The 14,734-nt window shown below is 56.1% G+C and overlaps 1 protein-coding gene across 1 annotated transcript in view; it reads right to left on the bottom strand.

Annotated features, from left to right (window-relative positions):
* Nucleotides 1-13,229, bottom strand: part of FOXK1 (forkhead box K1) — a 49,293-nt gene extending 36,064 nt beyond the window's left edge. Inside the window, exon 1 of the mRNA XM_036239729.1 lies at nt 12,679-13,229. Within this exon, the coding sequence (XP_036095622.1) occupies nt 12,679-13,229 (551 nt within the window). The remainder of the gene's footprint in view (nt 1-12,678) is intronic.
* Between the last annotated feature and the right edge of the window lie 1,505 nt (nt 13,230-14,734).

Genomic DNA, 14,734 nt, shown 5'->3' with positions numbered 1-14,734 from the left:
TATCTGGCTTCAGACTCAGGCCGGCTTCAAAGCCGCGGAGCTGGGATCCAGGAAAGCAGAGTCAGGGCCAGGAGACGCCTCCTGAATCCCCCTGTCCGCTCCTCCTCCGTTCGGCAGGGCCAGGACACGGGGAGGCAGAGCACCCAGCGAACAGGCGCTCACAGCGGACGGGAGGGGAAGAAACACGCCCACAGCCTCCTCGTAAAACCACCGCTCGCTCTGCACGTCCCCGAGCCGACCGTGTCTGAGCCCAAGGAGAAGAAGTGGTGCAGCTGGGGAGCCTGGCCACAGAGCACCCGCAGCATCGGCAGCACGGAGCTGCCCAGGGGAGGGCTGGTTTCCACAGGCAGGGACACTAACTAGTTCAACTGCTATGTAAATCGTACTGGCCAATTCATCAGACGGGGTTTCTCTGAAATAAAACTGAGCCAGACACTCTGAGGTTGGTGCCACCTTCCCCAACAGCCCTGTGCCCTACATGCCCACGATTTTGCCCCAGGGGTCTGTGTAGCCCCATGTCCACAGTGCCAGTAGGCTTGAGATAAAAACCAAAAACACGGCACACACATCACAGGGGATGGGGAGGGACCATGCTGCTCCTTCCCTGAGTCTGGACGCTGTCCCCCGCTCGCTGGGCTCCACCCTGTGTCACCCCCCGGGGAGGGGTCTGTGCCTGGGCCCATCCAGCATCTGTTCTCCATCATGGACCCAGGTAGGAGACCCTTGGGTTCAGTTCTCATCTCTGAAGAAACTGCAACAGAGTTCAGTGAAGGTGGAAAGCAGTTAAGTTATTTCCTCGTGAGACTTTGTCACAAGCTGCTGCATTATTTGTTTAGTTTCAACAAAATTATTTGTAGATCCTGCAAAAAAAAAAAAAAAAAGTGCTAAGAACAGTGGGAATCCCTGCAGCTCCCGCGGAGGAGCCCCATCTGGAAGGGCCTGAGCACAGAGGACTGGGGGTAGGTGTCCAGGCCCCAAGGCCAGCAAGACCGCCCTGGGTCACACACTCCGCCTGTGCCTCCGTCGGCCAGGAGCATCAGGTCCCGCTAACATTTCTCCACCCGGAAAGCAACTCACAACCATTATCTGATGCAGCCACAGGAATGCGGGCCCTCGAGGAATCACAGACACCAGGCCATGCGGGAAGGGGGCAGGGCCCCATCTCGGCTTGCCTGGCCACCCTTTAGGCCTCAGCTGTGGGCAGCGCCACAGGCGAGCTCCTGACTCAGGGGCACAGCGACCCTCACGGCTCATCTCAACAGACATTAACGTAAACATGGTGCCTCCGAGGCCCGAGCGGGGATCACCAGCAGTTGCAAAATCCCAGACACGGGTTTCAGCAAAGTGCCTGCTGGGCTTTTTTTCTTTTTAAGGAAACAGAAGCAGGACAACACGGGATGGAAACCGTGGTCATCGCAGTGGACAGGAGTGGCACGTGGCGCCTCTGCTTTCCACGTCTGAACTTTCCAAATTTCCTATAAGCACGGGTTTCACCCCAAAGCGTGAAATAATGGAGGTTATATAGAAATATAGCAGAAAAGCTAAAGCGTACTATTAAGAAAATTAGAGACTACAAGCTGATAAAATAAGCTCCCAAATGAGCTCTAGAACCCAGGTGCCCGACCGCATCAGCCATCTGGAACCGTCAGGAAAAAGTCACTTGGGATAGAGAGCTCTCCAAAGAAATGATCCTCTACTTCTTAAAAGATACTGATGTTTATTTATTTATTTTATTTTTTTATCCTCACCCGAGGACATTTTCCCATTTTTTTGTTCAGGTAGAGTGGGAAGGAGAGAGAGGAACAGAGAGAGAGAGAGAGAGAAACATCGATGTGAAAGGAACACATCAAGTGGCTGCCACCCGCATGACCAACCAGGGCCGGGGACAAACTGCAACCAAGGTACACGCCCTTAGCAGGAACCGAACCCAGGTCTCTCAGGACCGCAGGTCAACGCTCTAACCGCTGAGCCAAACAGGCCAGGGCAAAGATACTGATGTTTAAAATGTTACCCATTTTTTAAAGTTATCTTGTTAAAAACACATCATACAGCCTGGCCAGTGTGGCTCAGTGGCTGAGCGCTAACCCATGCACCAAGAGATGGCAGGTTCAATTCCCGGTGAGGGCACATGCCCAGGCTGTGGCCCAATCCCCAGTGTGGGGCGTGCAGGAGGCAGCCAATCGATGTTCTCTCTCATCGATGTTTCTATTTCTCTCTCCCTCTCCCTTCCTCTCTCTCTAAAATCAATAAAGAAGAAAAAAACGATAAAAAACCCACATCACACCTCCCTGGCTTCTTAGATGACAGTAAACAAAATGAAATCACGATTCTGAAAACTGTTAAAAGGTGAAACCGCCCTGGCCAGTTTGGCTCAGTGGTTAGAGCGTCAGCCTGCGGTCCAGAGAGACCCGGGTTCGGTTCCCGCTAAGGGCACGTACTTCGGTTGCAGTTTGTCCCCGGCCCTGGTTGGTCGTGCGGGTGGCAGCCACTCGATGTGTCCCTTCACGTCGATGTTTCTTTCTCTCTCTCCCTTCCTCTCTCTCCCTCCCACTCTATCTGTACAAAAAATGGAAAAATATCCTCGGGTAAGGATAAAAAAAAAAAAAAAAAAAAAAAAAGGTGAAACCTACACGTTACAATAGAAAGAAACATAAGCAGCAAATTCCCAAACGTCAGAAGGACAGTTCACTCCCTTAAAGGTCAGAGGTGCACCAGCAGGTAGAGCCCCGAAGAGTGGATCACCCCAAACATGGGCCAAAGGTGTGATGAGGGCTCCAGTACACGCAGGTGGGGCACGGACAGGTGACAGACGGGGGGGAGGGGCGGGGGTGCTGAGCCGGCCGCTCAGGGTGCAGAGCCTCCTGCCCCCTTCCCCTCCGGCCCAGGGAAGGTGGAACCAGGGTGCACAGCAGGGAGGGCTGGGTCCACAGGCCGGGGCAACGCCGAGAAGGTAGTTACTGTGTCTGATGGCGAAGCCCACGGAGAATCTTCCTGGAGAAGTGGGAAGTACAGTTGTACAGTGAAGAGACTGTAGGACATCGTCTGTGTAAATGACCCACACACCCATCTAGACAATGTATCATCTCATCGTGGACGTCTGTGTGTGTGGAAAGTTGAGGAAGGACCAGAGGGGTCACTGTCTCTGGAGGGGACACAGGAGACAACAGCATTTGTAACATATTCTCTTTCTTGTTATTCTTTTTTTTTTTTTTTTATCCTCACCCGAGGATATTTTTCCAATTTTTGTACGGATAGAGTGGGAGGGAGAGAGAGGAAAGGAGAGAGAGAGAGAAACATCGACGTGAAGGGACACATCGAGTGGCTGCCACCTGCACGACCAACCAGGGCCGGGGACAAACTGCAACCGAGCTACGTGCCCTTAGCGAGAACCGAACCCGGGTCTCTCCGGACCGCAGGCTGACGCTCTAACCACTGAGCCAAACTGGCCAGGGCTCTTTCTTATTATTCTTCACGGCTCCACCAATATGTGTTCAATTAGCCCCTGTATTTTTCTGTATCTTTTTAACGCCCTGAAACACATGAGCTATTTAACCAGTCCTGGGTTTCCATCTCCAATTCACAACGTTTCCTTTGCAAAACGTCCCGCCCCCCAGCTGGAGGGGGGGGTCAGTGCCCTCTGTCCTGCTCAGGGTCCTGCCGAGCTCTTGCCAGGCTGAGCACCGAGAAAATACTGTCCTGCTTTCTTTCACAGGAGTCAAAGTCAATCAAGACGAAGAAAGCCAAGGAGCTTCCAGGGTGAGGACACGAGGCAGGACAACTGACCGAAGGCTGCACTGGGCCGGGCCCGGCGCGTGAAACGCCGCAGGGACGCTTGGGACAGCGGAGGTGGGGCTGCGGGTCAGACCGGAGCATCGCCGTGACGCGGACTGTCCTGAGTCTAGTCACAGGACTGCGGATGTGGAAATGCCCTTCTCCTTGGGAAATGCGCTGTGGTACGAGGGAAGGGGGGATGGCATGCATACCCCACCCGCAAGGAACCTGGACACAGGACGTCCGGAGCAGACGTGGCGGGATGTCGGCAACGGATGCGTCCGCCAGAGGCGGCGTAGCAATTATTGGTTCTAGGTTTGCAACTTTCTGGAAGTTTAGAATTTTTTCAAAATGGAAAGTTAAAAAAATTAATTAGTATCACAAAGCCCATACCCAAAAAAAGGGAAAGAAACGGCCACCCACACACACAGCCCATCTTTCCTACACGTGAGCACTGACCCGTTAGGAAATGGAGAATAAAAGGAAAGAAAGACCCTATTCATATAAACCACCCCAAAACAAATAAATGAAACACTGAGAACGAAACAGAACTTTTTACAAACACAGGGCTCTATTAGAGAAACCGAGCACTAGAAGGTCTCGATCAGTCTCCTTGAAATGTATCAACGTGGAAGAAGGTGCTGGTCCAGGCAGTGGTGTGCACACCATTTCTGTAAATGTTTTAGGTTTGAGGGTCGCATGGTGTGTCTCAACTAAGCAGCCAGACAGCATGTAAACGTGGCTGTGTTCCAATAAAACTTTATGTATAAAAATAAGGATCTGGCAGGATTTGGCTGACAGCTGGTAGTTTGCCAATCAGACCTAAATGTGGCCAAGACGGGCCAGCTGTTCGCCAAAGGTCCCCTTCTCCGCAGCTCCGGCCACTGGCACGCGAGTGAAGTGAGAGCTGCCCCTCTGGGCCTGCCCATCAACACTGGCCCCCACGACCCCTGCAGGCCTGGCGCAGACCCCACGGCAGCCTGGAGAGCGAGCCGACGAGGGGCAGTGTTGCCAGCCGGGTCTGACTCTCGGTGTGAAAGGTTTTCTCCCCACTGAACTCTCCACGAGCAAGATGCTGGCAGGTCTCTGTTGGAACAGCAGCAGCCTATGGAAGTTATGCACATAAACAAACATTCACTCAGTCATGCTGAGTGTCTTGTAAGTGCCAAGCACTGTGCTGGCACTGGGAACCAACACTGTGCCCCCGAGGGACTCGCAGCTTCCTGAGGGGACAGACACCGCCTGGCACGAGCAGGTGCCCTGCAGGCAGACTGGAACAGGCAGCACACCCAACGCGCACACGTGTGCTACAAAGGCCTTTATAACCAACCGCGAGGACAGAAGCCACAATACTGCTCGCGAGGAGCCAGGCTCCCAGTCCATCAATACCCGATACACACAGCGAACCAGGGCTGCCAAGGGCCACGGAGACTTCTGAGTTTCCCCCACCATAAAGCTGTCTCCCCTCTGTCCACCGTCCACAGGAACGTCTCTCAGGCCCTTACTTGTTCCCTGGGCTTCAAGAACTCGGGTGAAGCCACACGGGAGCCATGCATTCTATCTGAGCTGCATCCGAGTGGCAGAAACCAGAGACTGGTCAGCCTAGTGGGCAGCAAGTGCCTTCCAGAAGGAGCTGGGCTGCAGGTGCCCCCCGCAAACCTGGCGCCCACGCAACTCTGTTCAGTGGGTCTGCCTGCAGCCCCCTGGCCTGGCCAGACCAGACCTCCTCCGTCTTTCTCACCTGGAAACAAACTGCAGGAAGAGTACTGCCTGGGGCAACGGGGGAACCAAGGCGTGGCCACACGCAGGAGCCCAGGCATCCTCAGACCCGCCACGTCTTCAAGGATACCAGTGGGCTCACGTGGCCATTTAAACTTAAATTAATTGAAAAACTAAACACATTCAGTTCCTCAGGCCCATCAGGCACACACGCCCAGGACCACCGGAGGGAGGCGGACATTCCGCAGGAGCGATGTTTTCCTCAGCCCAGTGAGTCACTGTTCCCAGCTTCAGGCATATACCTGCCAAGCGGCTGGGTGTTTATGTCCCCAAGGCGGGAGGGCAGGAGTGCAGACCTGTGGGCCGTTCTTCTGTCCACACCGCTTCCCAGCCTCCAGCCCGTCCGCTCCACCACGAGTTCCATCCCACTTCACCTTAACATTCTTCCCAAATCGGTTCCGGTGACTTCCCACCGCCTCAACTAGCCGGAGCTGCCCGCAGCATCTGGGAGGCTCCTTGACTTCGTCAGCCAACCAAAGCCAAACACTTCTGGGAAGGCGCTGTCCCGACGCCCACGTGCGGCAGCCTGAGCCCGGCCAGCTCGGCTCGCGGCCGCCAGACCCATGGCCTCGGACTCCCCACCGCGCCCGCTGCCCAGCCCGACACAAGGTGTGGCTGCAATCCCAACAGGAAGTTGTAACATTACTTTCTGAACCCTGCATGCTGCCCCCAAACCCAGAATATCTGAGTCAGAGCCAGACACGTCTGGGAGGGGCTGGGAGGCACCGACACGCCCATCCTCACGCTGGACAGCACCTCATTTTTATGACCAATCATAGAAAGCAACGCTCTGCAGAACAGACAGATCCACTGTATCTTCTGTGTGACACTGATCTCTGTGAGAAGGAAGAGCGAGAAAGATGCCCACTGAGAAGTCGGGCAGGGAGACACAGTGGACGCTCACCCAAGGGTCACCGTTCTCGGAAGTGTGCTGGGCGTTTTCGCGAAGGGTCATACACGTGGACCCTGCCCGTGAAATCACGTGCCACTGATACCCCCACAGACTGGCACGGTTCTCTGTCCACGCCCTGCACTGCCTTTCTCCTGGGCCCCCACCTGCGCCGAAAGGAAAAGCAGGGGCGTCACCCGGGAACCAGCTCGGAGGGGGAAAAGGCCACCGCACCCCACCTGGTTACAGGGAAATAGTAAATAACTAATAAGATGGCCAGTTACATTTGAAATAATAAAAAATTGACATATAAAATACTAAATTTAAGCCAAATTGTATCACAAGATGCTAATAAGGCCAGTGATTACATTATGTGCCTCTTTTACTCTGATAAAAATACAGTGTGTCACTCAACTTTCAAAGCAAATTTAAAAATTAAACTATATCAAAGGCCTGATCCTCCAGGTACAAGATGTATTCAGAGTGCAAGACAGAGCTGTGGGCCTCAACGGGACAGCACAGCCCACCAATGACGTCCAGCCCGTCGGCATGGAAGACACGCTGTGCAGCGGGTGAGGCCTCCAAGGACACCGTCCGTGACCCCAAAGGCACCAAAGGCTCCTCCTGGCTGGGCGGCTCTGGCTCCCGAGCGGGATTTCCTCCCTCGCTTACCCGGAACAACGGACCAGCAGGAACAGCGACAAGATGCCAGACATCAAAGACATTTACAACAATGAACACCGCCTTCTGAGTTATTTTTGTTTGGGGAAATATAGCTATTTTTTTTTTTTTATAAAAAGTTATTTTGGAAATAGGTTTATAATTGCTATTTTTGATCAGATTAATGAGCACATAGATTTTAACCTCTCAGCTCTAATTCCTAATGTGGCAAGAGTAACACACAAATCCCACACCAACAAAAGCTCTTCGGAGACAACAGGGCTCTGGCCCGAACACCTTGAGAACTTCTGGAATAAACAGGAGGAGGAGGAGGAAGAGAAACCTAGACTTGAGAGAGATACATCGATTAGTTGCCTCCCACATGACCCCAACCAGGGCCAGGGGATAGAACCTGCAACCCAGGTACATGCCTTTGACCAGGAATCGAACTCGAGCCCCTTCGGTTCTTGGGTCACTGTGCTAACTGTGGAGCTAAACCAGCCAGGGTGCAAAAAGGTCCTTAATCAAATCCTGGGTACAACACCCCCCTCCCTCTACACATCGCCGGGAAATGACCCTCGGGGAGAAGCCTCAGAAGAGCAGCAGCGTGTGGACATGGGCAGGGAAGTGTCCGTCCGGGCATCGCAGCCCCGCCAGTGCCTCCGCACCAGCTCCCAGGACAGCCGCGTGGTCCATGGTCTAGAGAGGTCACGTGAGGCCCAGGGTGCAGCCGGGCGGTCCCAGCAACTGGCGCTGACACACTGCTCGCACAGCCCCGGGCAGACTCGCAGACAACACCCAGCACCCCTTCCGGGGTCCCCTTCACATATCCCCGAATATGTCCACACAGATCTCATTGTTCTTCTCAACCAACCAGCAACATTTCACCAGAAAACTAGAAACTCCTGAAAAATGGGAGCAGCAGCGAAATCCTCTGGCCAGGTCTCCCAGTGAGTCACGGCGCAAGGGCCTACTTCCAGGAACCAGAGTCAGAGCCTCTCATACAATCCTCTCATTTTCATAGGAAATGCTTTGAATGTAGGGTGATTATGGAAATGAGGTGTTGCTGTAATTGGAGTTGTCATTAATTTAGCAAGTCTATGCCCTGACATTCACAAGACTTGCAAACAGCAAAGAGTAAATTACTATATGTCCAAATCAGAGGTTTCCTTTCCTTTCCGCACATCATTGAAGTGTGGCTGTGCCCTTTTCAGACGCATTAGCAAGGAGGACACTGTCAGAACTCTACTTCCCACCCTTTCCCCCCAACCCATCCTCCCTCCTCGCCAAAGGCTCCCATCAATGTACCGCAAATTCAACTACACACATACTGCATGACTGGCAACATCCTTCTCGTAGACTGATTTCTAAAATATGATAGGTTTTCGCCCAGCTGGTGCAGCTCAGTGGTTTAGCATTGACCCGTGCACCAAGAGGTCGCCAGTTTGATTCCCGGTCAGGGCACATGCCCAGGTTGTGGGCCAGATCCCTAGTGGGGGCGTGCAGGAGGTGGCCAATCGATGTTCTCTCATCCATGTTTCTATCTTTCTCTCCCTCTTCCCTTCCCCTCTCTCTGAAAATCAATAAAGAAAAAAATAAAAAATGAAATAAAATGATAGGTTTTCTTGTATGGTGATGAGCCCCTAAATCTCCAGGTGAACTACATGCTAGGGAGTGGTGCCTAGTTTATCACCACAGGACCGATGGGCTGGCTCCCAGTTTGCTACAGTTCCAGCAACCTTTTAAGGTAAATTCTGAACAAGATGGCAAGGAAATCAGACTAAAGCAATTATTTAGAGAGTGAAACACTTTGTATCTTTTTAAAAGCCTCACCCGAGGATACATTCTTACTGATTTTAGAGAGAAAGGAAGGGAGTATGGGGAGAAACACTGATGTGAGGGAGGAACATCAATCGGTTGCCTTCTGCACATGCCCCGACTAGGGATCGAACCCCCAACCTTTGGGTATATGGGATGATGCTCTAACTCACCGAGCCACCCAGCCAGGGCCTTTCGGGCTCTTGAGCCCGCTATCTGGACACGACACCAGCCTGTCTCCGAGCCCGCGCGGCTCCTTCGCCCAGGCCCCAGCGCCGCTCTGCAGCAGGGACCACTCCTCCGGGGCCAGCCTCAGACCATCTCCCCGACCCAACCACCCCGGTCCGAACATGTCCTCGGAGGGGAAGGGGGTTTACCTGTGCTTCCTCACAAGAGGGCTATCTGGCCCCGAAGTGCATTCAGTGGCCCATTCAGAAGCTCTCCTGGCTCCATCGCTTCCTCTCTAGTCCCGGGCCGCCCTGTCCAGGTCATAACAGGCCAGGCCCAGTGCCTGTCTCCCATGTGGTTTACGGGGCCCTTCCGGCTCCACACACATCACAACATGTCATAATGAACCATCCTCCCTCGTCACAGCTCTTTTTTCCACATGGAAACAGGCTCACCTGACACCCTCTCTTGTCCCAAGTGCAGACTGCACTCAGCACGCACACCCACCCCGGGACCCACCGCCCAGGGCCACATGGGGTCTAGTAAGGACCTGGGGGAGGGAGGAAAGAAACACAGCTTCTGTCTCGGGGGATGCTGGGTAGTGAGCGTTCGGCCAATACCTGCTGTCTTCACGAAGTCCAGGGCACCGTCCAATTAATTTCAAAACAACTTCAATCTAATAACTACTCGTAGAAAGGTCAGTAGCTAGTTTGATGTTCTTCAAGCGACCGGCTGGAACGGCGCCGAGGAACCACGTCCGTATGTTTTCATGGGGCCTCACGCAACTGTTTACGCAGCAGAACACTTCGGTGGCTGCTGCTCATCACCACCGCGAGCAGGAGCCGTGACCGGAGCAGCTGCTGTTCACAGCACACCTTCCAGAGGGCGGAGTGTGGAGGCACCGCGAGTGGACGCCAGACAGACGGCAACAGCACAGGGAGCGTGAGGCCCAGAGCTGGGCCATGGCCTCTGGCAGCCACTGCGCCACCCCTGCCCAGGGGCAGTTCCGGCAAAAAACATCAAACACGAGTCTGATCAGATCTCTAGGTCCAACAACTAATTTACAAGAGCAACAGGGGCAGGATATGCCAAACAGACACCGTGGGAATCCAATCTGTGAGGCAGACCGTGGGAAACTCACAGGACAAGTGACCTCGGTGCTCCGGCAAGAAGAGAGGGTTAGAAGAGGTGCCGGGACACCGCACCTGAGCTGGGTGGGTCCTGCCTCACATAACTACACTTAAGAAAAATTCCTGCCATAGGAAGGACAAGCCAAACCCCTACTGGGTGTCCGATGATGGTAAGAAATTATTATTAAGTTTTTAGGTGTGATAGTGACATTGTGGTTAGGTTTTTAAAAAAGAATCTTTATCTTTTACTGAAGTCTTTACAGGCAGAGAGACACGACATCTGTGATTTGCTCCCCAATCACGGGGGCAGGGAGAACGATGCGTGGGGACAAAGATAAGCAGTTTGGCCTTCACACCGGCCTGGGGCGGGGGATGGCACATGGGGAGAGGGTGTGCTCACCGCACAGTGCAAGTAAAGGAGCACAGTTCATGTGACCGCCGCCCCTCCATCCCAGCGCAGTCAAGTCAACCCAAGTCCAGAACAGTAAGAACTGTAAATCTAAGGTAAAGAAATTCACTGTCAAATGTTAATGGCAAGCTGCGTACCAAAGCCCGAGGGGAACAGACAAGAATTACTGCCCCTGCTTGAAAGTCAGTAATGAATTTCCCTATCAGAGTGACAGAAATGTACACATTCGGTGTCCTTGCTCTGACTTCGTTAAAACTTTGATCACTCTCCATGTGAAGGCTGAAGACCTGGCTTGGCCCTAACAGAAGTCAGGACACCCACACTGTGTGAGTGTTGAGGTCTGAGTTTTCTGGAAGAAGAGGAAAGGCCTGGACTGCTGACACCCTTGCCCGCAGGCCCTGCAGGTTTTCGGAAGCAAACAGCCCTTTCTAGGAGGGCACATACCCACCCCTGTAACCATCCATGTAACCTTCCGCACACGTGTTCTGTTCTTGTGTTTCCCAGCCCTGCCCAGGGCTACTGCTCAGGAGCACCGCTGAAGTGGGTCAGACCGGCACAGTGGCCGAGCACCACGTCAGAGGCGGGGGTGACCGGCCGCCAGCTACACCCAGTGCCCTGGAATCCTGCAAAGCACAGTGGACACCAAAACCATTCCATAGACAACAGATGTCGTCTGGCCTATTCAGCAAATGATCTGAGGACTCCCCTGGCTAAAATCTCTTCCCCTCGAGTTAGAGGAAATCCCGGTGTGTTCACTGTTCGGTTAGGCCCCAGAGAGGTGTGCACCTACCCACCAGCCAGGCAGGGAACTCTGAAACAGGACTGCTTGAAGCCAGCACTCACAGAACCTGAGTCATAGAAAGTGAGGGAGCAGAAACAGGCCTCTAGGAGCCGCAGGGCAGGGAGGAGGGGAAGGGGATGTTTACCTGTGCTTTCTCACAAGAGGAGAGTCTGGCCCTGAAATGCATTTAGTGGCCCAGAATGGAGAAGGCGTGAAGGTTGTGGAAGAGATAGGAAGGAGTAATGACATCCATGCGGTTTAACAGCTTTAATTATTCACCAAGTCCTGATTTTCCTAAATACACACCTTTCATGTTTGCAAAACAGAATGAGTCATTGTTGATGTTGCATCTGAAGACAAGTCAACACAATGTTTACAACTAAACACGCCAAGACCCTAGAACATGAGAAGCAAGCGTCGCGCCCTGGGAATTACCCCAGCAAAAATTCCCTGAACTCGGGGCGCTGGTAAAAGAGAGTCATTAGCCAGGGCCGGCTTGGAGCACGAAGCACACTGGAGAAATAGAAACACTAGTGAGGAGTTCAAAGCAATGACTACGTACAAAAAAGAAAGTGCCTAAAGAGGAAATGAGTAGTTAAAAGGGCTTTCTCCTGAGCTTGAGAAAGCAAGGATCTCTGGGGGAGAACGCGTTCGTGGGAACCGGAAGAGGGGAAAGTGAGCGGAGGGCGGAAGGAATACCGGGATGTGGCTACAGCTCGTGGCGTCAGCGGTCCGGCCGGCTGCGCCCTGCGCCCTGCGCCCTGCGCGGCCCCCAGCCCTGCGGTTCTCCCTTCCTGCCCGGGCCCCCCGGCACCCCTGTCCATCCCGGGAGTGCGGGCTCCCGACCGCGTCTCCACGTACACCGAGGAGAGGGCACCCTCGCCCGGTCCCTCTGCCCTCCCTCGGAGGGGAGCGTCCCCTCCCTGCCCAAGTCGCCGCCGGTTCAGACCCGGTCCCTCCTGCCGGGGGCTCAGGCCTTCCGGGGGGGACTGGCACCTCCCCCAGCGACACCGCCTGACGCCACCTCTCTCGCTAGCCCGCGCGGGGGCAGCGCCGGGGTCCAGGTCGGGACGGGGACAAGGCCGACCGCCCGGATCCACGCCAGGCGGGGGTCCGGGCGCCCCTCGGGGCGCGGGGCCCGGGCCGGGAGCGGTCAGGAGCGACCCCGTGCCGGGCTGCGCCGGGATCGGTGACCCCAGGGCCCGGCCGGGCGGGCGGGGGCGTTGCCGGCGGGGCGCGGGTCGGCTGGGCCGGGCCGGGCGGGCGCACTCACTGTTTGGGCAGCTGCAGGGCGGGCGCGCCGCGCCGCTGGAAGGCCCCGTCCACGAAGACGCCGTTCTTGCCGAGGCAGCGCAGGTAGAAGCAGGGCTCCTGGAAGGTGAGCTGCAGGTGGCGCCGCGAGATGAAGCTCGACAGGCCCATGCTCAGGTCCACCGAGCCCTGCGACGAGTTGCGGCCGATGGTGACGCTGGGCTGCCGCATGAGGAACTCGAACTCGCGGCCCTCGAGGCGCGCCAGCACGGGCCCGGGGCTCCGGCGCACCGAGTCGGCCGCGGCGGCCACCAAGGCCTCGCCCGCCGCGCCCGGGTCCCCCGCACCCCCCGCGATCGCGCCCGGCGGCGGCGGCGGCGGCGGCGGCGGCGGCGGGGGCTGGGCGGGCGGCGGCGGCGACGGGGCGGCGGGCCCCGGGGCGGCGGCGGCGGCGGGGGCCGCGGCGGCGGGGAAGGCGGCGGCGGCGGCGGCGGCGCACAGCACGGGGCTGCAGGGCGCCGAGCGCAGCGCCAGCAGGGCGCGGGCCCCGCTGTCCTCGCCGACTTCGGCCATGTTCGCGCAGCTCCGAGCGGCCTCCGGCGGCGGCGCGGCGGCGGGGGGCGGGGCTCCGCGGGGCGGCGGCGGGCGCGGAATCCCGGGCTGGATCGCGCCGCAGCGGAGCGGAGCGCACAGGCCGCCGGGGCTCGCCAGAGCTCGCCGGGGCTCGCCGGGGCTCGCGGGGGCTCGCGGGGTTCCAGCAGGGTGCCGTCTATGCCCGGCCGCCTCGCCTGCCCCAGGGCGAGCCCCTCGCCCAGTGCCCCCCGGCTATGGGCTGCCCTTTGCTCCGTCCCAGGGGGACGGCGGAGGGGAACCCCCGAAATGTCTAACTGGAAAGTTTTGGTCCTGGAACAAATGACCTCAGTAGTTTCCTGGGCCTGAACCACTCCATCTTCCAACCCCAAAGTGCAAAGTACTTACGCACCCACATGAAGGGTTTTCATACTGTAAATGAAGTTTACCCCAAGGTGCTTGCGACCCCGGTGCCCTGTGTTCTTTTTAGACGTCACCCATGTACTCAACCAAGAGCTCCATCGAATACCCCGGGACTGCTGGCCGCCAGGGCCAGGCAGGCAGACAGCCTGCCCCGCACACCCTCGCAGTGCAGGGGGGAGGCCCAGGCCCAGAGGCAGCCCTTGGCTGCAAACGCGGAGCTGGCCGGTTGGGGCTTTGCGCAGCTCCCACCCGCACCCCAGTCTCCTGGCCACGCATTCCCAATTCGGCCAGGGCCCCCTGAAAGGGGAGGCAGAGCGTCCACATTTCTGTCCTCGAATAATTACAGAGGGTGAGGAAACCGACCCTCCCTGGTGGAGCTTAGAGACTGGGGGGATGCAGACTTGCATTAAGGGCACAGACTAACAGTTATAAAGTGAGCACTGTCAAGTCCTGGGAGGCACTACATGGTGACATGTGAGTGTGTGGGGACGTGCAGCCCATTTGGGGTGGGACGCCCGTGTGCTTACCCACTGTCCAGCCTGCAGCTAAGATGGAAGTTAACCCAACAGTCATGATGGAGTGCACCCATAAATACATTAGAGGTAAGTGTTTGGGAGCCAGTAACACATTTTGTGAGAGACTATGACAAGAGAACCTACTTGAAAGAGGAGGGAAGTCAGTAAACACAGGGTCAGGGATCTCTTCCCTAAGGAGTGACATTTGAACTGAAGTCCAAGGATGAAATGGAACCATTAGGGGAGGGGCTGGGGTGGGCGATGGCCTTCCAGCCAATGAACAGCTAAGCAAGGGATGGCGGTGCCTTCCAGGGACTGATGGGCCACTGCGGGTGGCAGAGAGAGTCACCACTCAGCCGAACCAGATTAGGCTCAATAGGACGGGGCGGGTAAGGATCTGGGCTTGATCCCCAAAGCAATAGAAGCCAGTGCCGGCTCCGGGGCACTCTTGTACCTGGAGGGCATGTGGAGGCAGCGGGATAGAAGCGGAAACAGACCCACACATTTGAAATCAAATCCCCGGCTGTCCCGTGGAGCCTGGGTCAGAAAGGGGTCAGAGTGACCATGGTG

Source organism: Molossus molossus, unplaced genomic scaffold, assembly GCF_014108415.1.
Source record: "Molossus molossus isolate mMolMol1 unplaced genomic scaffold, mMolMol1.p scaffold_m16_p_4, whole genome shotgun sequence".
NCBI classification, from domain to species: Eukaryota; Metazoa; Chordata; class Mammalia; order Chiroptera; family Molossidae; genus Molossus; species Molossus molossus.
Note: the sequence above shows the minus strand (reverse complement) of the source record. Positions and strands in the feature narration are given on the sequence as shown.